Source organism: Rhea americana, unplaced genomic scaffold, assembly GCF_003343005.1.
Source record: "Rhea americana isolate MKP2758 unplaced genomic scaffold, rheAme1 scaffold_16, whole genome shotgun sequence".
In the NCBI taxonomy this organism is placed as follows: Eukaryota; Metazoa; Chordata; class Aves; order Rheiformes; family Rheidae; genus Rhea; species Rhea americana.
In genome coordinates, this window is record NW_028185705.1 from 2,385,940 (window position 1) to 2,410,643 (window position 24,704).

General features: G+C 37.6%; 1 protein-coding gene across 1 annotated transcript in view; it reads right to left on the reverse strand.

The window, feature by feature from the left end:
• Window positions 1-1,129: 1,129 nt before the first annotated feature.
• CNTN6 (contactin 6) overlaps window positions 1,130-24,704 on the reverse strand; it is a 123,309-nt gene continuing 99,734 nt past the window's right edge. Inside the window, exons 12-22 of the mRNA XM_085300047.1 lie at window positions 19,745-19,920; window positions 19,295-19,412; window positions 18,270-18,428; window positions 18,031-18,180; window positions 13,871-13,941; window positions 11,253-11,487; window positions 10,559-10,674; window positions 8,941-9,127; window positions 4,148-4,260; window positions 2,305-2,473; window positions 1,130-1,251 (exon numbers count right to left, since the gene is read on the reverse strand). Coding sequence (XP_085156173.1) covers window positions 1,151-1,251; window positions 2,305-2,473; window positions 4,148-4,260; window positions 8,941-9,127; window positions 10,559-10,674; window positions 11,253-11,487; window positions 13,871-13,941; window positions 18,031-18,180; window positions 18,270-18,428; window positions 19,295-19,412; window positions 19,745-19,920 — 1,595 coding nt within the window. The 3' untranslated portion in view covers window positions 1,130-1,150. The remainder of the gene's footprint in view (window positions 1,252-2,304; window positions 2,474-4,147; window positions 4,261-8,940; window positions 9,128-10,558; window positions 10,675-11,252; window positions 11,488-13,870; window positions 13,942-18,030; window positions 18,181-18,269; window positions 18,429-19,294; window positions 19,413-19,744; window positions 19,921-24,704) is intronic.

Below are 24,704 nucleotides of genomic sequence, written 5' to 3' on the forward strand. Positions count from 1 at the left end.
AGCAAGGAATCACAAGTCCCCAGCAGTTTTAAGAGACAACAAATACCTTTTCACAGACTCGTACAGAATGGCTGAAGTTGGAAGGGACTTCTGGAAACTGTCGTTCTCCCCCCCCCACCCCCCCTCAAGCAGAGTCACCTAGAGCTTTTATTGGGTGCTTGTAAAGTTGACACCATTGTGACCACACATTTTAAGCCATGTGCAGTGACTTGAAAGCCATGCTCACTCTGGTGTTTATCACTTTAATAATTAGATTAAGGACTTAATTAGGTGACTTTTACTGTATGTCAAGATGAAGATCGATGTTCTTATTTACTCGTACCCAGCCCAGAGATGATGTATGACTTCAATGACTTCAAGCTGCAGCAAAAGAATTAGCAATACCATCTGATTTTTGAGTAACAAAATCTGCTAGAAAACATTTACTATGTTGGAGAAAGGTGCCTGACATCTCTGCTAACTTTGTTCATCTGAATAGTCTTTAGATGGAACAGTCTTTCAAAATGTGTTCGAGACTATCTAGAGTATTTTTGTAATATAAAAAATAGTTTAATTCAGGTGTGATTCAGAGCTTTCTGATGCCAGTGGAAGGCTACTGAATTCTGTGGGCTTTAGACTGGTCCATATGATTGCTTTTATTTATCCGCTTCTCTCTTCAGAAGAAAATAATACCATACACTTAATACATTGGTTGATACAATTTCTGGTAATACAAACAATGTGCAAAAGTAAGTAACTTTTATCCATTGAAAGTGTTTTTTTACAGGTTACAGTGAAGAACATGAAATAAATAATAGCCACTTGACAAATAATTGCAAGTCTCTTAGTTGCAGTAGTTTGGCACAGGTCTTTCATGTTTGCCATACAACTAGAGTGGAGTTTCAGTAAGAATTACTAGTTGTAAAATACGAGACCATTAGCCTTATGACCCCATAGCTATGTTTGGCACCACTCCATTTAATGCATACACATTTTATCTATGAAATTTAAAGCTTATTTCTTTAATACTGATAGTTGCATTTTCTTAATGTTCCATTCATCTCCCTTCCCTATCCCCACTGCAATTATCAGGAATAATGGTCGTGATGAAGTATTCGTATTTACAGATGGTTTACTTCTAGAGGTCCATGGCTGAACATTCTTTTAATCCTCAAGGAAAGGAGAGTGTAAGAACAAAGCTCAGCAGCAGAATCTCGGATGTCAATATATGATTTACCAGCTGAGAAGACTTTATTCCTCCAGAGCGTAAACCTGTAAAAAATGCAAACATAAATCTAAAAAAGTAAATCTACACCCCAAATCACTTTTCTATTTTATCCACTATAATAGTTGTCTTTTTTTAACTTTAAAAACGAAATATCATCCACAAATATTATTTGTATTTACTTACTAAAAATGTAATAGTATTTTGATGAACTATGGACTTGAATGATTGTACCATACTCCATGTGAATATCTGCTTTCAAGAGTGTTCTAGCYAGTGTGTTTGAAAGTGTTCTCCATTTTGTGTGGAAAAAGTATTTTTGAGAGACTTGAACCTCAACACCCACGTTCTAGCTGTGTTGAAGTGATTTGGTTATAGGGTCATTTTTTTTCCTTCCTCTCTATGTAAGAAGCACTTGACTGCAGAGCACTCTGTAGCCCTTCAGCTTCAACATCGTGAAGTTGTAGGAATGCAGATAAAAGTTCTTGCGCAGCTTGATTTAGTCAAGAGATCTGAATCTGTTTACTGTTCTCCACAAACAGCTCTTTATTGCTGGATGTTTTCTCAGTTTTCACCAGCGATTATATCCTGAGTGGGCACAAGCTTTACAAAATCAAGTAGGCTGCTGCAAGCTGAAGTGATTAGCAAAAGGGGAAAATGAAAAAAAATTTTTTTTGAAACATTTCAACTAGTACTAACTTCAGTGACAACCCAAAACATGGAATTTGAGGGGTTTTATAACTAACTAAATGTCTTTAGTTAGTTTTAATCTGGTAGGTGTCCTTAAGAGCTGCCTTACATGTGTGAGCTGTAGCTGTTGCTTAGTAAGAAAGCTTATTTTTCTGCACTTGCTGAAGTGATGCAGGCCAGGACATACGGCAATGTGTACTAAAAATCAGGTCATTTCTACATGTTCTACAAAATACTTCCTCTGCTAATGAATGCAGGAGTGCTACAGACCCATCTACGCTTACCATAAGGGACCTCCCATTGCTTTGTAATAATGGGTAATGGAAAGTCTGTTCATCTGTGGTATGTCTTAGAAACATGGTTTTCTTACTAAACAGTAATATTTAGAGAAAGAAAGCAAAAAAACATACTTGATATTTTTGGAATTCTAATTTCCTCACTACTGCTGCCATCCCCACTGTCACTGACTGTTCTTATTTCTATGAGATAATCCTCTTCAAATGGTACCAGAAGTTCAGCTGAAGTGTTGTTTGTCTCCAGTACATGAGTTTTGCTTTGTCTGTTTTTTCTGTACAAAATCTAAAGAGAAAGGATTTAGAAAATAAGAGTTACTGGATTTCTTGTGGGTTTTTACATTCTAAAGGATTTCCTTTTGCAAGAGTGTGTGTGTGTGTGTGTTTTTTTTTAAAGCATCTCCCAAAATTTTCAGAGTATTTTCAGCACATGCAGGGTATTAAACAGAAAAAAGGGACTTGATCTGAAACAAATAAACATGACAACTTAATATGCCTATATTCTACCTCTGATCCCTTGTCTGTTAGAATTACAACAAACCTTGAAAATAAGATTATAAAAACACTCGATAGAGTTTTGTTCTGGAAAAAAATTTGCACATTTTCAAAAGACTTCAGTATGCAGTATCTCTTGGCTGTGTCATGAAAATTATTGAAAATGTCTCCATTGTGGGTACCGAGTTTCTTAAATCGGCCTGTTTGTGACAATGTGTACTCAAAAATAATCACAGTTAAAATGACTCCACTGTAAAATAACCACCTCTTAAAGAAAAGACAACGCTTCAGAGCATTATGTTTCAGAGGTCAGGACAAATTTGCATAGCAGCATCTGAGATTCCTCTTGGTTAAGCACATTTCAAGAACTAAATATGATGGATTCAGTGCCTATTTGTACTTAGGTTTTTCTGCTAATGTATCATTGTGCCAATGTACACGCTAGCTGCCCACATCCCTTGTGCATGAATGCATTGGTAAGTCTAGATGGGGATCTTGCAGATGACAATAAGTGGTTTTTTTTTTTTTTTTAATCTAAGCAGCTTTTCCTTGCTAGCACAGCAGACTGTTTTGACTCCTCTCTATGGACAATTTTGATGTTTTTTTTTATGCTATAAAGAACAACTGAAGAGCAAAGCAGAAGGGGAAAGAGTTAAAAGGAATAGTCAGTATTGCAGTGAGTATTCTTAAAACATCAAAATGTAATAGACAAGTATAGCCTTAGAAACAAGTACAGTAGACAGAGGAGCTCAATAGTCTAGTTTTAACTTTACCCTTAATGTGTGGAGCTATTCAAACGCACATCACTAGGGTATTAAAACAAACCAGAAAAATTGCAACGGTGTTCTATTTCTTTCCCCTTGTGGCATAAATAACTCCATAAAAACTTAGACAAAACTTCTGAGCAGCAAAAAGATTTTGGTCCTGAGAACTTTCTTCATGTATGTGTTCTTCATTTTTGTTTTCATTGAAGTTAATCATGAGTATTAAAAAAAAAAAAAAAAAAGCTGTCTTGTGGCTGGAGACTCTGCAAACAAGCTTCACACTCAGTTTTCTTTAAAAGATGGATTTGCAGCAGGGCTTTTTATTTCAGTCRCATTGGAAACGCGTACATTCGCATATAGATAGATAGCTATGAATATTTAAACTGCAAAGACTTCCATATGTTTTTATGCCAATCTGCATAAGACACAATGCTTAAGAGGCAGATCTTTTTTTACAGATCTGTGGAACTCTAAGAGATGGAAATGCAAGAACCTTAAATGACTAACGAGATTCTAGTTTGAACAACAGTCACTGATATTTTTTGTATAAATATCAGCCAATCATCCCAGTAACTCAAGAGAAGTCACTATGTTGCAGATAATGAAGTCTCAAGGAAAGCATTTCAACAAGTCATTTTTTAAAATGCTTTTGTTATAAACAACATGTCTAATTAACAAAATGAATCACAGAAATTACTTACTTTGTAGCCTAACACTTCTGATTCATTCTCCATTGTTTTTACGTGTTCCCAGTTCAGGCAGATTCTTGAATTTGTCAGTTTCCATGCGATGTTTGCTGGTGGTTGACTTGGTGCTTAAAAAAAAAATTGTGATCAGGATGCAACTGAATATTAATTTGCATAGTGTAATTGAATGAGCTGCTGACATGAAAGTAACAAATGCATGGATTACTGAAATGTAAGAGTGAAAAAGTATTTTTCCAGTCCATCATTGCTCTCATAATAGTCAAAAGAAAAAATCTATTCATAGCATTTACTGAGTTCATTTTAGAATTTAGGCAATGTCTGGCAGTATCTGACAGTTTGTTACATTTGATAGTTTTTAAGTACTCTGTTCCTATCTATATTTTAATACACTGTAGAATTCTTTGCTGTGAATGTTTAAGGAAATCCTAAGAGTGGACTTAGATTTTTCACAATATGAAGATAGGTTACAAAGAATTACGCATTCTATGATGGCTCACATACAAATGTAACACTGTAGGATTTCATAAATTTTTAGCACAACAGGCTGAACAGGCATAAAAAGCCTTTGACAAATCTGAGTGCCAGGATTTTGAAAATGTGCCTGCAGGTAACTGAAAYTGAATCCTGTGTGAACATGTGAAGTTGAAACTATGCCTTTAAAATACATTTCAGATCTAGAATGGCACACTATTTCCTCTATGGCCTTCCCTGCTTGGGAAGACAGCACTCAGAATGTAAGAGGAAATAAGAATTTGAAGAGAATTGAGGAGAAGAAAGATTTGGAGCAACAGGACTTCTAGGTTGTGAATACCCCAGACAAGAAATTAAAATGCTAAATGTCTGGGATCCTTCTTGTCTCCCTACAGTTTTTGTGTATTGATGATGATCATGTGTAAAGCAGAAGGTACTGGTAATATGAGAATGCTCTCAAATTTTTTGTTTCCTACAGAGAGAAAATAAACTGTGCGTTGTGCAAGAAAAACAGTATAGTCTGTTTTGTAACTGTAAAGAAATTTATTTATTTTTTTTATTTTTCATTTATTTCCCACTGGCGGGGAAAGGTGAATCTAGGCAGATGTGATCCTTCCATAAGCATTAATGTGAGTTCTGGGTGTATACTCACTTCTGTTATGAAGGCATTTGTATATATTTGCCTGTATAAACACCCATAACTGAACTGTTGTTAGTAACCCCTTTGCTTCCAGTTCATGGTTTGTACTAGCAATTTGCTCGAAGGCAAAGTATCTCAAATACTCAACCAGCGGAGTTCTTGGAAGCACTCAGATAAAGGTCAATGTCAACCCATCCAAAGATTTTTATTGCAATACTTACTATTTCAACTCAYAGGCTTTGGCCTGGAAAAATATTACAGGATGATCTTTCAAACCAAAAATACCCAGTATTGCTATACAGTGAGGTACCTGAATAGGTCATGCATAGCACTTAAAGTAATCTACTGTAATAACAATTCAGAATGGTTGTTTTTTGTTTAGTTAAGTCCTAAATATGTGTTCAAGTTTAACTTAATGTTGTGGCACGTTTTACCTAATGCTTGTCTTTGCTCTGTGGAGTTGAGGGTTAACCTTGCAGCATATTTCTAACATATTTGTTGTAGTATGTAGTTGTAAAGAGAAGAAAAAAATAGTCTCTGAAATCTGTTGTATCTATGTTAAACAGAAAATAGAACTGAACCTTACGTAGTCCCTAATGAAGCAGTATGTTCAAAGAACATAATTTCTGCTTTCTTAAATAGTTTCCACTTAGACCTCAGGGATATGTACTTGGACCTTAAATTGATCTTAGATAAGTAGATTTCAATCAGAATTGCACATGTTTGGCAGGAAGGCTGTTTTGTTTTTGCTTAGTCTCTATAATAATGGCATGCACAGACTGTTCCAGAAGTCATTGCAGTGAGTATGACAAAGCTATTAGCTTGAAGTCACATCTCCCACTCTAGATGCAAGTTTATTATTCTTCTGACAGTCTCATACTGAAAGTGCCCACATCTCTCGAGACTAAAACTTAAAAATTTAACATGTTTTAAAATATCAAATGTGTTATTTTGACTTTAGTTTTAAAATGAACCATTAGTACAAACCTTGGTTTGATGGAAGACAAAGTCATTGCACTGCAATAGCAGATTTACAGTCCTTCCACTTGACTGCAGGTCTTCAGCCTCTGCCTTTCAAATATGTACGCACAAACAAATGCAGAGAGTGATTTCCAGAGTGCCATTTTTTATCAAGTCCCCCTTTACTCCTTGTAAAAGGGGTCCTATCCAGATCCTTGGAAATGATTTGGCTCTTGGCTCTGATTTGTTTTTTGTTACTTGCATTAAATAGTAGCTTTTATCATGAACTCATTTTAGAAGTGGGTTCTTAGCTTGCACTTCAAATAACACTGAATAGCATGTGGATAAGAGAGTAAATGATGTAAGACAGGAGAAGCATCTCCCTTTTTATGCAGAAGGTTTGAGCACGTGTTTACTGGGAAGGGGAATTAAGGTATAAAAAGCAGAAACACTTCAACAGTATTAAATTCTGAGTACTTAAGCATGTAATATTTCTGAAAAAATTCTGTGTTAGTCAATATACTTTTCATTTTAGCATTGAATTTTCTATGGAACCTGCCTAGCTGCAGATCGTATGCTGATGAAGCAGAGTGCAAGTGTTTTCTTCTATGAACTACAATGGCCTTAAGACTGCTGCAGATAACTTCAGAGGATAAAATGACCCCTCCTGAGGGAGGTAATATCCCTCATAATGATACTATGCAGAGGCCTATTTAGCTGGACATACGGTTCTAATATTTAAAGTTAAAATATGTGCAACTTCCTACTATGGTAATCAACCTTTTTTTTTTTAAAAAAAGCCTTTACATAGCAAAGTGCATACAAAGTCTTTACCTAGTTTACTCCAAGAAGAAAGTCACTTTTTAAATATTCTAATGGAAAGATGCAATCATGCTTTATCATTTACAATGCCATAACAATGAAGATAAGTGTTCACTTAAACTACCAGAAGTATTCTGGTGTTGCAGCGAAGAGAGGAGTAGTCATTGCCTGATGGTGATGGCAGTGAATTCAGAGATAAATGATTAGCCTTGAAAGAGCATGAAATGGAAAAAGAGAGGCAAGCCCCTTCTTGGCTCTTGGTCCAAATGTTGCATGGACAATTTTTTGAAGCATTAGATACAATTACAATACTTGCAGCTTCCAAAGTACCCTAACACATAAAGGGCTAAATTCTGCCTGCTGTCATTTTACACTGGCTGATTCTATGCTTAAAAAGCTAATCGCATTGGTTCACTGTCCAAATCAATTACTTCAATTGCTGTATATTTTGGGAAGTTCATGAGCAGGTCTGAGAGTAGTAATTTCCTGACAAGATGTCTTTGAGTAGGGAGGACATTTGCATTATCTTTGTAGCTAATCCAAACAAGATGGATGATTTGGTTCAGCAATCAAAAAATGAATTTTTATCTCTTTAATGCACTTAGAGAAGAATAGGAAGTACTTGTTTTTCTGATAAAGCTAAAAAAAATCATAGCTTAGAACATACAAACTCTTAAGATTTTTTTACATTTTTCTTCCAACTCTCCCCTTCTTGCTATTAGGAGAATGAAAGTGCAATGAGCCTTTACGTTACTTCTGGGCTCCCCAGGACAAGAGACATGGAGCTACTGCAGAGAGTGCAGGACAGGGCTACAAAGRTGATCAGAGGGCTGGAGCATCTGCCCTCTGAGGAACGGCTGTGAGAGCTGGGCCTCTTCAGCCTGGGGAAGAGAAGACTGAGGGGGGAATCTCAGTGTGTATAAGTACGTGAAGGGAGAGTGTCAAGCGGATGGGACAAACTCTTTTCAGTTGCCCCATGTGACAGGACAAGAGGCAATGGGCAGGAATTGAAGCACAGGAAGTTCTGCCTGAATGTGAGGGGGAATTTCTTCCCTGTGAGAATGACAGAGCACTGGACCAGGTTGCCCAGAGAGGTTGTGGAGTCTCCTTCTCTGGAGATATTCAAGGCCTGCCTGGATACAACCCTGTCTAACATGCGCTAGGTGACCCTGCTTGAGCAGGGAGGTTGGACTAGATGATCTCCAGAGGTCCCTTCCAACCTTACTGATTCTATGATACAACATAGTCTTTTAAGTGGCAACCCTGTCACACAAATCAAGAAGACTGAACCTCCCAGTTTTCTTGAGTCTCATCAAGTCTGAAGACTTCAGTTCAGGATTTTCTCTCCTTTATGGCAATGTTTGCCTTGCTGAACACTACTTTGTGGGTTCAATCCCATAGGATGGTGTTCAGTGTTTCCTTTTTATCTTGGAGGATGGGCCCATAAAACCATTGGTTTCTGTTCTCAAGAACAGAATAGCGTATTTGTTGATATTATTGCAGGAAACTTAAACAATTGGTATTTAGACTATTATTTTCATGTTCAGAATTAATTCAGCATATAAATAGTATAGGGTAAATCAAGCACCCTTCACAGGTTTTACTTAAGTAAGTGAGAAATTTGGCTTCTGTTTAGTCAGAATTGAATCCCAAGTCTCCTATGGCTAAAGATTAAATTGACATCTTATACCAAAGTTTGAGTCAATTTCATGGTGACTCCAAGATTGTTATCAAGGAAGAAGTAAGTTTTTTAGTCAATAATTCGATCACTTAATGTTTTTAGGAAATGTAGGGTCAAGCTGTATTTGGCATTTCCACATTTAGCAGAGATAGATCGTATGTTGAGATGTCATACTGTCAGCACAATTTGTTGTATGAAACTGTGAATACTCACGTGACTTCTTTGTAGTGACATTTACTGGGGTGCTAGAGGGTCCTGTCCCTGCAGTGTTGTAGGCCCGAACTGTTACAAAATAGACTGTGTTAGCTTTTAGTCCTGTGATGTTTTTTGCTGTTACGTTTCCCTTGACTCTGACTTTACCAGCTGTGCTTTCCTTGGGATCATCTGTCCAATATAAAACCTGAAAAGTAAGAAGAAAGAACCAGCAACTAGTTGTTTTCCACCAATTACAGATTTGGCTAGAAAGCAGACATGCTGACAACTAAGATTTCAAGGAATGCTGGATGTTGTGTTTTCAAAATAAAACTAAACACGAATACCTACAGAGAATTAAAAAAAAAATCAGAGACTGAATACTGATTAGGAAAGCAAATGAAGTCTTTAGCTTTATAGATGTCCAAAAGGAAAATTTTTAGTAAGGTTAGAAATTTAAAAGCTTGGCTGTTTTTATGGCTTGGAGAATCTGAAGAAGACTCTCAGTCATCTAGGCAGATTTTAATTATGTATCTTGTCTCTAGTTTTGATTCAGTGACAGCTATTTAGACCTGCCTCTCTCTCTCCCCCTCTTCCTCCCCCCACCCCCCCCGAGTGATTTAGGCAGGTTTGTACATGCTTCCTGTTATCTGGGTTTATACTTAAATTCTGTCATTAGGAATGTATTTCTGATGCCTGTGCTGGGTTTACTTTTATGTAACACCCCCCCACACCAAATAAACCCCAAAAAAACTTCAACCATGTGAGTAAAGTGCATTAAGACCCTGAACAGAAATCTTATTTCAGATTACTTTGAAGTATCCCCAGTATTAATATAAAAAAGCTTGATCTAACCCTATCCTGGAGGCATATCCATTCTTTGCTATGGATGTCAGAGGCAGTGTACACCGGTTTCCATCCCCACTCAGTGCTTGAGACAGAATCATGTGGAAAGCAGTGTGGCTGGCTGCATCAGCAGAGTCTTGGCATTATCTGCTCCTCCTTGCAGCTTCCCCTCCGGCTCAGACCCTGAAATGCCTTTGCCTGGCTCTGGCCCCAGAACTCATCGCTGTTACTTTGTGCTTGCAATGGAATCAGGGTGCTAAGTAGGGGCAAATAGACTGTCAGTCATTATTAAATAAGCAGCTGCTCGCTGAGAACAGGCGTGAGAAGCCCAAAGGTTTACCAATATGTAAAAGCAGGTGGCTTTGACAGTAGTAACTTTATTTTATTTTTTGGGGGGTGGGTGGGTGGGTAGCAAGGTTAAAATGCTTCCTGTAGGTCATGTACATGCCTCTGAACCATGAAGCAGTACTGTGTAACATTTAGCTAGCATTGTATTTATGTAAGGGAAGGGATGATAAGCTTTGTTTTATGGAATCGAGCATGAGTCCTTTAATAATAGTCATAAATGATTGTTTTGAGGTTTTAGTTCGTGTTACAGGAAAGTTTAGACAGGACTCAAGTCCTGGGGTGTAAATGCTTGTGATTATTTCAGGTGAAGTGTTGCTAATGAGACTTGGATGAAGAGCTCCATTATCTATTAACTTGGAAGCAAGGGAGAAGAAACCAGAATATAAATGCATCTGGAAAATGAGATATTTGAGTATCTCAGAAAACAAATACATCTGCGCCTCACCTCATAGCCCAGCACCCTTCCGGTGTGCCTGTTCCACGCAATGGCCTTCCAGGATACTTCCACTTCTGCTGCTGAAATACTCTGCGCCAAAGTCCCTGCTGGTGCTATCTGTGGCTCTGGGGTCAGAAGAAAAAATACAGGCCTATAGTAAATGCAGCTGGTAGAGCATTTGTATAATGCAAAGATTGCTATATCAGAAATTCAGGAATATTAATGAAAATAGCAGGAGTGTTTTGGTTGAAGCAGCAGGCAAAGGCTCAGGAAACTGGTCACGAATCCCTAGCTTTGCTACCGATTTACTGTGAGCGTGAGCAAAACTAATTTCTTGGAACTGATCATTACCCACAAACTGGGCCAGATTTTGAGAAGAAGTTAGCTGCACTGAATGGAGTGATGAGGAAAGCTGGACTGTTTGAGTGTGGAACTGTTTCAGAAGCCCTAWTTTTTCCCAGTCTACCTAGTTGGTAGACTAATTGCCCTGTCCTTAGGGCTGATTATTTTGAAATATGCTGCTTAAATTAGGAAAATCAAGTAAAACAAAAAAATCAAGGGACAAATTTTCAGATCTTCTGTCTCATTCTCCAGTCCTTAAGCTGTCTCTTTAACATCCCTGTAAAGCTGTGTCTGATCTTATCTGGGGCTTAACTGATGCTACCAGAGCACTACCACTAACAACAGTAAGGCAGCTGTTTACCATCTTCTCCTGAGTAGACAATGGATACAGAGCTCAGGGTCCCTTCTCCTTCATTGTTGTAGACACCCACTTTCACTTCAAAAGGAGAGAGAGGTGTGATGCTTTCATTTCTGTAGATGTATTTGCTTGCTTCTACTGAAGCCACCACTGCCTTTATCCATGTTGCTGAGCCAAGAAGTCGAAACATGATGATATAGCCGAAGCCTTCCCCACTTTGCAGTTCTTCAGGAACTGGCTGTAGCAACAAGGGAATCAGTCAATAAGCATTTGCAGTTATACACTGTTTTAATTGAATCTTCATTTTCTCAGTGTATTTCAGTACTATTGATTCAGTTGACGGTACTTTAGAGAAGATGATAATGTTTGCTCCATCAGTCARTGTAATATTGAAATAAAAATCAAAATCTATTGAAGCAATCAATTTAGAAACAAAAGAGCTGATCAGCTTTAAGAGCACTCTCTTTCAGGCATGAAGTTTTCAAAATTAAAAGCATCTCACTCAGCTTAGGCTGTATTTGAATTTCTATTTTCCTAAGGGGCATAGTCCTAGTTTTACAGGATTTTTAAAGGAAAAAAAAGTTGGGAAAGAGTAAATGTATATACAGAAGTGCACCTCAGCTATATAATTGCCTGCATATGAGTACAGTACTTCTTTTTAGCACAAGTGAGGAACAACTTCATGAACATACTCGAGTTTTAGAATAGAAATGTTACTGCAAGTCGACGTGGCAAAATTAATGTTTCTATTAATAAAATCTCCTGTCGATACGCATTAATGACTCAAACTGAACAGGCAGTTTCATCAACGCTGCATCGAGCATGAACTTCTTTATTTTCTTGAGATAAAAATATCTTCTATGTTGGCTTCTCAAAGCAAAAGAACATTTGTGAAACAGAAGATCATAACATGGAGGAAGTGTTCCTCAGCCACAGACAGTGGTGTTTATTTAGATGTTCAGAGCTAAGAAAAGTTCACTGGAAAGCAGCCATGCAAAATAGGAATACAAGACAGAGAAACGGTGGGACAGAACTGCAACCCTTTCAGTGACTCATAACTTGGAGCTCCAAGTTMTTCTTCAGTAGATAGAACTATTATAAACAATAGTGATGTGAGAAGATATTTCAGGGCTATTTTCTTTTCTCCTTAAGTTCCTTGTAACTCCATTATAAGCTGTTTATCAAATAATAACCCTGATCTGGCATATTAGCTAATCTGTTGCTTAAGTGTTCTGCAATCATTGTCTTGAAATACCCCTTTACATCTTAGCTAGTCCTGAGAGAGTTAAACTGTGAAGGATAATGGTGTGGTGGGGGGTTAAAGGAGTTCAAGCTACTTTCTAGAGCTTTTAATTTGTTTTTTGAGACTCCTGTGACCTGAGATTTAATCAAGATGTTTAGTCAGTTCATCACAGAAAGCTGAAGAGTTGTGTTCTGTGTTGTTGGCTTGGCATAATTAGTATTTCTTCTATTTTTCAAGACATACTGTGGAGTCCATCAGGATAATTTGATTGAAATCTCTCAGGTTGTTTTTCAATTTTCATGTTTTCCCTCTCCCAAAGAGTAGATCAGTATAGAAGAAAATGAAGCAAAACAGTGCAAGATAGATATAAAGGAAAATTCAGTTCAGTCAAAGTGAAGCARTTTAGTTTTTTATTTTTTTTTTAATGAGCAGGAAATCCATGACAGCATTAAAGAAACATGGTTTTGGAGGCCCTCACCTACGTTAAGAGATCAACAGAGGTCACTTTGATCAGCCTTTTGCATATATCTCTCCTGACACTAAGACACATGGCAAACATGCCTAGCCTGCCCTCCAGTCTGGATGCTTCTTCTGGGCTGCGATAGCTCCTGATGAAGGAGATAACCTCACCTAGCTCTGAAGACATCTACCTACAAAATTCTCATTGATTTCCTAGATCTGTGTTTCTCTTCTGTAATGAAGAATCCTGAGGGCAAGAGATGCTTTGGCCAGTTTTTCCAGAGACTGGAGCCTTGACCAGGGACCTGCCTTGTCACCTGCATCTGGTTTGTGAGGGAGCTCCTTCCTGAGCTGCTTTAGGCACATGCAGAGAGGCTGGCAGATGGTGGGAGAAGGAGGGCTACTTCTCACTGTGCTTACTTTCTGCACTCTGTACTGACCTGTGCTCATGCATTGCAAATTTTAGTATATATTTTAACAGTTTGGAAAACACACATACTTTTGCTGGAGTGCTAGAGAATTAAAGGGCTCATCTCCTTTAACATGTAATAGGATATGTCTTGTCAGCACAGGATTCCAGAATGAAAAACATGTAAACAAAACAACAAAAAATGTTAATGCAGAAAATGGCCAAGCAGATGAGCATCTTAAGCACCTTCTGCACAATGGAGATAAGAGGGTTATATGGACTTTTAAACATCTTTATAATGTGCCTCTTAAAACTGTTTATTTTATAGCTTGTTACTATGACACAGAAAACCTGCTGTATAACTTAAAAATACTTCTTCTCAAGATGCAGGATGGAATCAAAGCTCAGACAAAGCCAGTGACCAAATTCCTGTAGATTTTGGTAGGGCTGTGATTTCACTCATACACTTTTCCCCAATAGACAGCATAAGTTAATTGATTTTAAAATTACCTCCCACGTGATGACAAGCTCCGAATGACTTCCTCCTCCTCCGCTTACATTTGTTGGTGCCACTGTAGGAACTGGAGAAAAAACAGGATGTTGGTGCTTGCAGTTACCACTGCTATTGGCAGGAGTCTTGTCAACTGAAAGATCACACCTTTTCCTCAACTGTTCCTCTGTGCAGCTATTCTGCCTTTCAACATGTAGAACGGACTATAACAGCGCATTTTAAATAGATTGAAATTATGTTTACAAGTTTTCAAGTTTCTAAGGCTGAAGCCACAGATCTATGTGATACATGAGTACCCTGGTTCAAAAAATTAAAGATGCTAGTAACATCAAGTATCTGACATTATTATGCCTCATCAGCTAATTGGCAAAATGATGTTCCATTCAGACAGTAGCTGCAACACTACTGATTTACTAATTATGCATTTGTTTTATAAACATGTTGTTGTAGCTATATATATATTTTTTTAATTGGCTATAAGCTTTTCTTAGAAAATTCGAGACTTGTAATGTGCTTTTCTCCTTTTTCACTAGGCAATAAGTGGTCAATAGTGTATGTAGAGATCAGGTAAGATGCTCGTGTCCCCAGCTAAAGGGGCTTCTGATCATTCAAAAGACTGTACAAAGATGCAAGGAAAACACTGATATTTCTTGCCTCTTGCTCCTTTTTTCTGTTCATGTGTTCATCACATTAACATATAAATATTACTGGATTTTGTAAATTCAGTTGTGATGCTATGGATGGGATTTTGGCAGGCCAACTTCCTATCACATACCTCACTAGATTTACTAGATTTAGATGATACTGTGTTTATTTTCTGCTCTCGAAGTATAAAAAAAGAGAACTCRGAAACTGGCCATGACAGAAAACCCTCTAAGAGGTTTTTAAGAGACATTTTTTATTGTTCGCCACCTTCAAGCATTTGGTATTACTTTCAGTAATTTCAGGACTGTTCTGTTGTATACATCATTCAGCTTTCACTGTCTGCAAATGGAGTGTGTCAAAACAAAGAAATAGAAAGGACAGCCACATCTCAGAAGCTTTTACAGAGATTTGTGCAGATGAACTCTGGCACTTCTGCAGCAGTTGTCCTCCTGTACTACCACAGCCGCCAGAGGGGCTGCTCCATCTTACTCCTTGCTGCCTCCCTTGAGAACAAGGGCACTGGGCAAAATTACAGGTGGAGCTATGTAACAAATAAACTATTGCTGTATCAGGATCACAGAATCAGTAAATTTGGAAGGGACCTTTGGAGATCATCTAGTCCAACCTCGCTGCTCAGCAGGGTCACCTACAGCATGTTAGACAGGGTTGCATCCAGGCAGGCCTTGAATATCTCCAGAGAAGGAGACTCCACAACCTCTCTGGGGAACCTGTTCCAGTGCTCTGTCACTCTCACAGGGAAGAAATTCCCCCTAGATCATATGTAGTCTCTGTTATGTTCTTACGGTAATCTTTGATGAAACTAGTATGATGAAACAAAAGAGTGCTCGTGTCACCTAGGTTTAAACTTCTACCAGATACCAGTTAATCATCTTGTTTGCCTGATACTCAGTGGAGAAAAACGAGCATGTATCTCCCTTGGGCTTACACTTTGCTTCCTGTAATAGGTCTGTGAAACAATGACACTTTGAAAATGTCTCCAACTCTCTACTGACTATAAACAACTTGCCTAGATTAAACAACTAGTTTAAGATAGTTATAAAAAGTAATAGCCTATTAAAAGTTCATGGTGATTTATGTTGCTATTAAATAAATATGCGAACACACTTTCACTACTAGATTCAAGCCTACATGTAAATCTTTGCCTGATATCATTATCCCTAGAAATGTAGAAATTTCAAGAATATTTTGTTCTGTAGCCATAAAAGTTACTGCAAGTAGAAATGGACTAAACTTTTGGAGAGTTTAACGTAGATACTCAATTTTGTCACTCACAATCAATATCTTTGTGCACATCAGAGGTAAGCAATTTAAGACTGAGAAGAACAGCACTAAAGGGTAAAAGTGACTTCCAAGTTTGGCTGAACTAGTATTTTACTGTTCCATGAACCAGTTGATGCTCAGTTAGTACATACATTAAATGTGTTCAGTGCTTACTATAGTTGCATGGGGAAAGAACGTAGTATACTACTGAGCAGCAGAGCTTCAGCTGGGTCATAGTTGAAAAACGGCTGGAAATTTACAGTTGAGTACACCAGCAGAGGCTCGATTAATTCTCAGTTCCATTTTAATGAAATCAACAGTGGCTCATTTGCATCCACAAATCTAGTAATGCTCAATCAGATTTTAGCTTGTAAAAGAGCTATTATAACAGGGAAATTCAAATTGAAATTCACCCTTTCACTGCTACACTCTGATTCTGCTTTCAGTTTCTTCTGCTAAGAAACTAAAGGTGAACTGTGCCTTGCCTATATAAACAGAAATATATTGGGACAGAATGATTTACAGGAGTGAACAGGTTAAGTAACTAAAACCTGGAGTCTTTTCATTCATTTTGCTGAGCTTCAGATTAGGCTACACTGTACAAAAACCTATTCCTTATTGCCATGATAAGTAATGTCCTTTTTACTTTTTTTCTTTCTAGATCTGCCCTTGTGCATCTCTCTAACAAGAAGCAAGCTTTTACTGACTGTACAGGTGGTTTTGAATATCATACTTCAAAAGCCCCTAAGGTGGCAGCAAGAAGAACCCTCTCCAGATTACTTTTGACTTCATGATCAGTCATGTAATGCAGAGCATGCATCTGTGATACTCTAACAGGGACTAGAAAATCTGTCATCTTCCTGTCTGCGGCTTTTCTTCAACCTGACCTATTTGCACGGAAGCTTTGTGGAGTCATATACCACCCACCTTGTGGCGTAGATTCCCCCCAGCTGTCTGTAAGCCCAGGCAGGGTTGCTCCCTGTATTTGTGCTGGAGGCTCTCAGCTGTTGCCTTTCGCTGTGTGTGCAGCCCTTTCGTCCAGTCACACACTCTCTTTAACTGCTGTACTGGTCAGGAGTTCTAGATTGCTAATACGCCTCATTTGGTCTTTCTGCATCTGGCAGTCTGGCTGCTGTTGAAACTGCTGTTCTAATGATCAGTTTTTTTCCTGTTACTGATACTCAGGAGAAACTTCTGCTTCARTAACAGAAAAAAAAGTCTTAGCAAAAATCAGTAGAGTTAATACATTTTGAAGTACCTTGGGACAAACATGGCCTGTTGACAAAACAGTCTGGTAAATATTCTGAAGAGCAAGTTTTTCTGAGCGTGTGTATTTTTTGCTGTATAATCTACTGTATTTTGAGTTCAGTCTTGAAATGCAACCTGCCAAATTTCAGATTGTGGCAAACAAGATAAACACAGAACAGAGAATGTATTATAAAACCTACTTCCATGTGACTGCTTTCCTTCCTGTAAATACTGATTTTATAGGTAGAAGAGAGTTGATAGTTACAAGGCTGAGAGAAACTTAAACCAAGGGCTTGGGCTTCAAATAAATTGTACTTAATGGAGTAGGTCAAAGGACTGACAGTGTCGGTCAACCAAGAATGAATCTTCTTCCCATGAGGATCCAAGTCCCGGGAAGATGAATGTGTAAAGGTTAGACTGATAGGAAGGAAGGATCCCACACTGCAGTCACTGGAAGCTATTAGCTTCAGCGAGCTTTGGATGTTTTAAGTTATCTGCTCTAGTTAAAGCCGCTATCTTGTCCCTGCTGATGCTCAGGTATCAAATATCCTCTGCAACAAAGGCATTACTTGTTTGTAATAGGATATATCGGAGTGGGTATTACCGCTTTCTATTCAAGTAACAGAACAGGCAATATAAACAGTTATACCTGGAAGAAAATAAAATGGCATTTACAATTGCCTGTCTTYGAGATGGGTGTTACGTATATTTTGGGAGATGTCAAAGGCAGCTCCAGCCTTTATTACTGGCCCAGGTAAACTGACTGCAGGGGCAAAGCATGCTGTACCTAAGCCAAATCTGTCCGTGCTCCATGTTTTCTCCACAGAAGACCGAACACTGCAGGYTAAACGGCAGATAGGTGTGTAAGTAATCCTACTGGATGGAGCGGCTCTGCTGTACAGAACTACTAACAGCCTAGAGCTAGCAACATGCCAGCGTGAGGTACTGACTTTCTAAAAAAGACTGGCAGAAACCAGGAACTTACTTGCTGCTTTAGTTTTCAATAGTGCTGATGATCTACTTGGCTCCCCAATTCCAACACTATTGCTGGCCACCACACGAAATTCATACTCGACCCAAGGGCTTAAGTCAACCACTGTTGCTGTGTGAGTCCTACCATTAAGGACTTCAGGAACTAAAGACAAGACAGATAGGTAAATTACTATTTTTTTTCAGTAAGTAATGGTTTATGCAAAAAATAGAAGGAGCTCTCAAATTGCTCACCTGTTGAAACTGCCTGCCATCCAACTGAGAAAGGAGTCCTTGTCTGAATATTGTAGATCTGGACCGGACTATTATTATCTATTCCCGATTTCCATGATAACAGAGCAGTAGTACTAGAAATTTGTTCAACTTTAACATCTTCTGGTGGACCTGGGGGGCCTAACATGAATATGTATTTTAAGATAGGGTATTTAAAAGAGAAAATTAATTGTGGGACTAGGCAGGCAACTCTTTCTTAGGGTGGTGAAATTATTCAGATGCAGCTTCATAATAGCACATAATAGCACAATCTCTAAGTGATGTTTTAAATGTAAACCAATGTAACGTCTGCATTGCAGTTTTTAAATTCACAAGGGATTTTTAGGTCAGGAAAACATGTACCTTTATGTTACTAGTAAGAAAAACATCAGCGGGGTATGAGTTTTGTCTGGCARAGAAAATTACCTAGTGTGTCATTTGTTGGACCATCAGCATGGTCCAAACAGTAATAAATTTAATAAAAACTGAGGGTTGGAAAGAATGCAAGACTGCACACCACACAGTGGATCCGCTCCCATCACAGAACCTCTCTTGCTGCTGCAGTGAAAAGTTAGCTAAAACTTCAGTCCTGTCACTCAGCTGACCATAGAAAATCATCTTTCATACAATCTCAAGGTAGTGGAAAGAAGACAGATCTTTTGTTTTTTGTGTCCTTTTGCTAGCCCACTGAGTGCTGCAAAGATACCCATTGAGGAGTAGGTGACATCCATATGATGGAGGAAGACTTGCCTGGGCACAGCAAGAGAAATCTGCCATTCCAGATGGCCAGGACAAAACTGCACAGATCTCCCTGGATTAGCTGCACACCTGCATCATTTTGGCCAGCATCTCAGCTGAAACTTAAGACTCAAGGGTACACAGCATATACTGCTGCATTATTGAAATGTTGATTTAACATCCTAGAACTTCTTAAAGAACAGCTGATGCTGAGAATTTTTAATTCTTTCAGAAGATACGAGAGGAACATCTACGTTTAACAGACATACCTCTTACAATTATATCCCCTGTTGCAGATTGACTGTCTATAGTTGTTTGTACTGTGCATACATACTTCCCAGAATGATGCAGCTGAATATTTCTTATCATCAAATCTCCAACAGATGCCTGGAGACACAAGGAAAATAAACTTAATTACTTACAGCACGCTTTCCATCCTAGACACTTCTATAAATTGCTCAATATTAATAAAATATTTAGCTTTTAAATTAAAATATTCATAGCTATCATCATTTTCTTTCATGAGGAYGTTTTTATTATGGCTTCACAAATAAGCATCTTTATGAAATTTAAGAAAAATAAAGGGCTGCAGCGCTTATAAAGAAACAGTTATTTGCCATGCATATCAGTAACAATGGAAGAATTATGATAAATGTTAATGTGGTCTAAAGACTGTGGAAAATAGCTTCATGAAGCACTATGGAATTTCAAAAACTTACTTCTCCAATTCTTTCAAAATGACGTATTCCTCTTTTAAAATCAAGTATATTGCCATTGAAGGACCATGTGAACACCACATCAACAGAGGGGTCATGAGACACCTGGCAGGGAAGGACTATGCTTTCTCCAACTGTAACATCCATATTAGAAGGTGGAATAGTAATTACAGTCCTTTCTGTGGAGATTTTTTTTTAAAAAAAACCTTTTATTAAAATGCTTACAAAAATAGTAAAATCTTGAATGAGTTTGTACCATTTGTGAAATGGTTTAAAATTGGCCCAAATGTTCCATAATAAAATTATCTCTAATACAGTGATGATTTTAGAACACTCTTACCCATACATAGCCTATTACTTTTCCAGTATCAATAAAACGAGTACACTGTGTGTCTCACAAGAGAGTTTGCGGATGTCAGAGGCAACATACTAAATGACCTACACGTTACTTTGTAAAGCCCATAGTTAATAGATAGGATTTCAGCTCAGGAAGTGCAGAATTCATCATTAAAACTGTTAAAAAATAAGCTCATGGTTGTTCATACTTTGAAACTCCTCTTACAGGAGACTACAGCAAAAGCAAAATTGGTGTCTGTCTTCCTTTATACATTGAAATTACTCTACTTTTTAATTTATATTACCCTTAGTGGTAGTGTACTGCATAGTGTTGCTTACTTTACATCTTCAAAGGAGAGTTCTCTTAAAGACAATAAGTAGCTATGCAATTTCTTTAATTCTTTACACTGAGAAACCAAGTTGCTCTTAATAAGGGGAGTAGGAGTTTGTTGAAAGAAAAAGAAATGGGTTTATATGGCTTCACTTTTGTTGACATGACTGGCAGATAGATTAAAGATAACAACCACTTTATTGTAAGCAATTCTCTTGAATAAAGCTTTTGTGCATGAAAGTTATAAAATGGTAAAGATTCAGAAGTACATGAATAAAACGAGAGCAGAATCTATTCAATATTACTATGTTCTGAAAATAATCTGAGAACAGGAGAAGAAAATGTGCAGGTGCTATATTCAGCATTCATTCTGGCTTAACCCTATGTGTTAAAAATGTATTTGAAAGTTCAGGATTTGTTTTTACGAAGACTTGATTTCAAAGGGTTGACACGTGATAGGACATCCAACATACTACCTTCAAATACATTTTCATTCAGACTGCCAGAGTCATTGCAGGAAGTGATTAATATTTAAGCAGAAATGGGCAACAGAGGCTGAAATTTGAATGACTTCACAGAGCTATACTTAGTGACTGTTAAAACAGTGGTCAAGGAGTAGTGAAGTGTAATACTGCATTTTTTGCTAGCCTTTCTGGACCTCACAAGTTCCAGTGATAACACCTGATGCCTTAGGTATCAAGTGGTATTTTCCAGGGAACACAAAGAGCAAGTCTATCTGGTTTGTATTGTTATAAACAAATTAGAGGACTGTTTTATGGTATCATTAAGAACCTTACAGTCTAGAGAAAGTATTCTCCTAAGGAGTTAAGACCTGGAACACACTTCCTCAGTTTTTTCTGCATATTCTGATTGTTTGGTGTCAAGAACGGCAGAAATGTGAAGGCCTCAGTTGATAGTCTTGAAGATCCTTATTCAGAGAAATTTCATCCCTTTTGCTGAAAGCATAAATTCCAGATGACTCAAGGGCCATATTCTTCGCTGGCCCAAAGAAATTGGGCCAATGCACTGCAATGACTCTGGCAGTCTGAACGAAAATGCATTTGAAGGTAGTATGCTGCATGTCCTATCACATGTCAGCCCTTTGAAGCCAATTTCAGTATACACTGACAGAGAACCTGGTTCCATAAATCTTAAATGAATTCCGCTGTGAAGCACAGTTTTACGGTAATGTAAAAGTATCTGGGAACTGCAGAGAACCTCCACAAAGGGTTTCTTTTCTCACCACTTTGCTCCTGTACTTTTTATTTCTCACAGCTGAAGTAGAATTTCTCTCCATGAAGTATTCTTCTGTTACTTGTCATAATACTGTTTATGTTAAAAGAAGAAAAACAATATGCAACTGTATATCAAAAATTGGAAAAGTCTCTCTTGTGATATTTGGACCTTCTCTTTGCCAGTAGGAGGTCAAGAAGTATTAGCTACTATAGCCCAATACAGTTCTCACCTCTACTGCCAGAAGACTTGATACTACTTCATTCTGTAACTCTTATTTCTCTGTATTGGATAGTTAGCGTAAGTGTGTTTTGGCCTTTCTGCAGTGTGTGAAATTACAGCATTCCATAGATAAGTAAAATACTCTTAAGTAAAATCAAATTTCTTCCTGGAAATTTTGAAGTAAAACTTAAGCAAGAACTATGCAAACAAGATTGCACAGAGTTTGTTACCAGGTTCTGTAGTTACATTCCCAAACTCCTAACACACAAATAGAAAATGTCCTTTTCATAAATTCTTTAAACCTCTGTTAAGTCTGCTATTCTGTTCTACAGAAAGGAGCCATTAGCTCCAGCTGGTTGTGATGAAACTGTGAGTTTTTYTGAAACCTTTCTTCATCAGAAAGTGCCAGCAGTATTACAGTTGCCCCTAAGGTTAGTCATATTATTACTTCTTGTACGATTATTTAATCACACATCCAAACAGGTAAGAAATAAGACAACTGCAAGCCTGTTACAAAATGTTTATAGTTGGTTTAAAAATTCTAGAGACCATTTACCATTCTGTTAAAACCTGCAGGATGCCACCTTAAGTGACAGATAAATAATGTGAAAAAAATACGTACTATGGAATCCACTATTAAAACTGTATTTTGGAATATAAGAACATAAAGGTTTCTTTTTATAATACGACAAATTTCAAAAATCACATGCTGTTTTACAAGAATTCTGCTTTCTTATGGCAGGAACCTATTTGCCAAATAAATGTTCAAAACTGTCCTATAAGGAATTATACTGGGTTTGTGTGGTGTATGTTTTTAGCAGTATTAGCAGGAAATCCATTTTAGGAGCTTATCATCCTATTGTGTTTTCTGTTGTAGCCTGCTTATATCCAGTGACACCACTGATGCAGATGTTCACTTATGCCGTATTTTCTGCTTCTTTTATGGAGTTGTGTTTGACTCTCACCTCAAATACTTTGAAAAGCTTCTTAAAAGCTCCTGGTTATACATTATCTATCCATCTTGCTTAGCAACTGCAGATACGTGTAATACAGCAAATCCCATTCCAGCAGAGAAAACAGATAAGATGTTGTGAGTGCTTGAGGTATAATAAAGACTTCTCAGACAACGAATAAACAACTCAATGAGCAGCAATAAACTTAATTTGCACATTAGATATGCTTTTCCAAGTTCTGACATTTCAGTTGAAAATAACGCTGAAGCAATGAGGCCTATAATTGAACAGCCAAAACTTCTCCAGAGGGGAAACAAAAACAAATGTTCCCTGCAAACAAGATCATTTTTATACCATGTTGTTACTCAGTGTTTTAATAAACTTTGTAGATGCCAAACAATTTTTTTCCCCATTTTTTGAATGTGATTTTCCCATACTGCTTCATTAGAAGGTATATATGTGCTATGTGAAATGGTATATAACCCTAATGAAGTCAGAGCTGCCTAAACTCACATTTCTGGTTTTATTCACTGCTAGCTGTGCTGTAACATTGTCTCAGATTACACATTGCATTGCACAATGCTAACTGCTCTTTCATAATACGAGTATGAAAACCATTTTAGCCACGTGCAGTAGGTTAAGAAGGAAGTCACCCCTGCAGGTGAGAATAATTATTCTGAAATCATTGAAAATAAGTACATTAAACCAGAGCTGCAAATTACATCTAATAATGTATTCTTGTAACTTCAATTATTAGTAATATTACATTATGCGTAATGTTTCCTATTATCTGACAGGTTATACATTTTAACTTGTTCTTATTTCTGATCAACAAATATGAATACTTGTATAAGAAAATACTTGCATTGAAAAGATCATGCAGGAGATAASAGAAAGAAAACATATTAAGTTTGCTTAGTTTTTCTTTTTTCCTCGTAAGTTCTCAAAGATCATAGGATATAGAACATAGCATTTCATATGCTGCTCACAGGAATATCTGTGCAAGCAGTATCTCTTTTTAAAATGTCCTTCAGCTCTGGACCAAACCACTTAGAGGACAGGACTGTACTGATGCCTAAATTTACTAATGGAGATAGACTACCCATCAGCATAGCAAAAACTTGAAGGMCTATTTTGGATGTAATATAATTTAACGCGTCCCACAACGTACTGTGTTTCAAAGAAAGGTGGAAAACACTGAAGGGAAGATCCACCTCTGTAAAGCACCACTGKGTTGGTACTACAGTCAGAATGCGCATTTATGCCTGTAGCTCAGCCCTGCTGCAGACAAAGCCGTAGTTCTGGAGGGAAGAAYTACAGCAGACATAACCAGTCTTAAAGGTTATTTAGGTTTTATATCCAGGTATCACAGAATGAGAGAGGCAGAAAATAACCTGCATTTAGTGATGTAACTAAAAAAAGGGGGGGAGGGCGAGAACCAGACATGATCTGCATCRGAAGCGGTAGTGTTACGCAATCAGAAAAATTTTTGCTGACATCCATGCAAAGTTTGGGAAACATCATGTACTAATTTGGTGGTTGCACTTTGGCACATCTCGTCAGGTCACATCGGTTACTTGGTCTTARGATTTGACTTACAATGAAAACTGACGTACACAAGTTCATAGTGATGGCTCCCAAAGAGACAAGTCACCTTCTTTTTAAGGGACAGAATTAATTACATTATAGAGAAGAAAATAATGGTAATGTGAGGTTCCTCTCACTATCCTTCAGAAAAAAGATCTGCCTAGTTACATGAACATTTGTATTTAATTGTCAAATTGGTCTAGCTCAAACATAYTTAAAGAAATATAGGCAAAAAAGATTGTTTTCAGGTAATAGAGTGTTACRTGAAATGAGACACCTTAAAGTATTAATATCCTGGAAA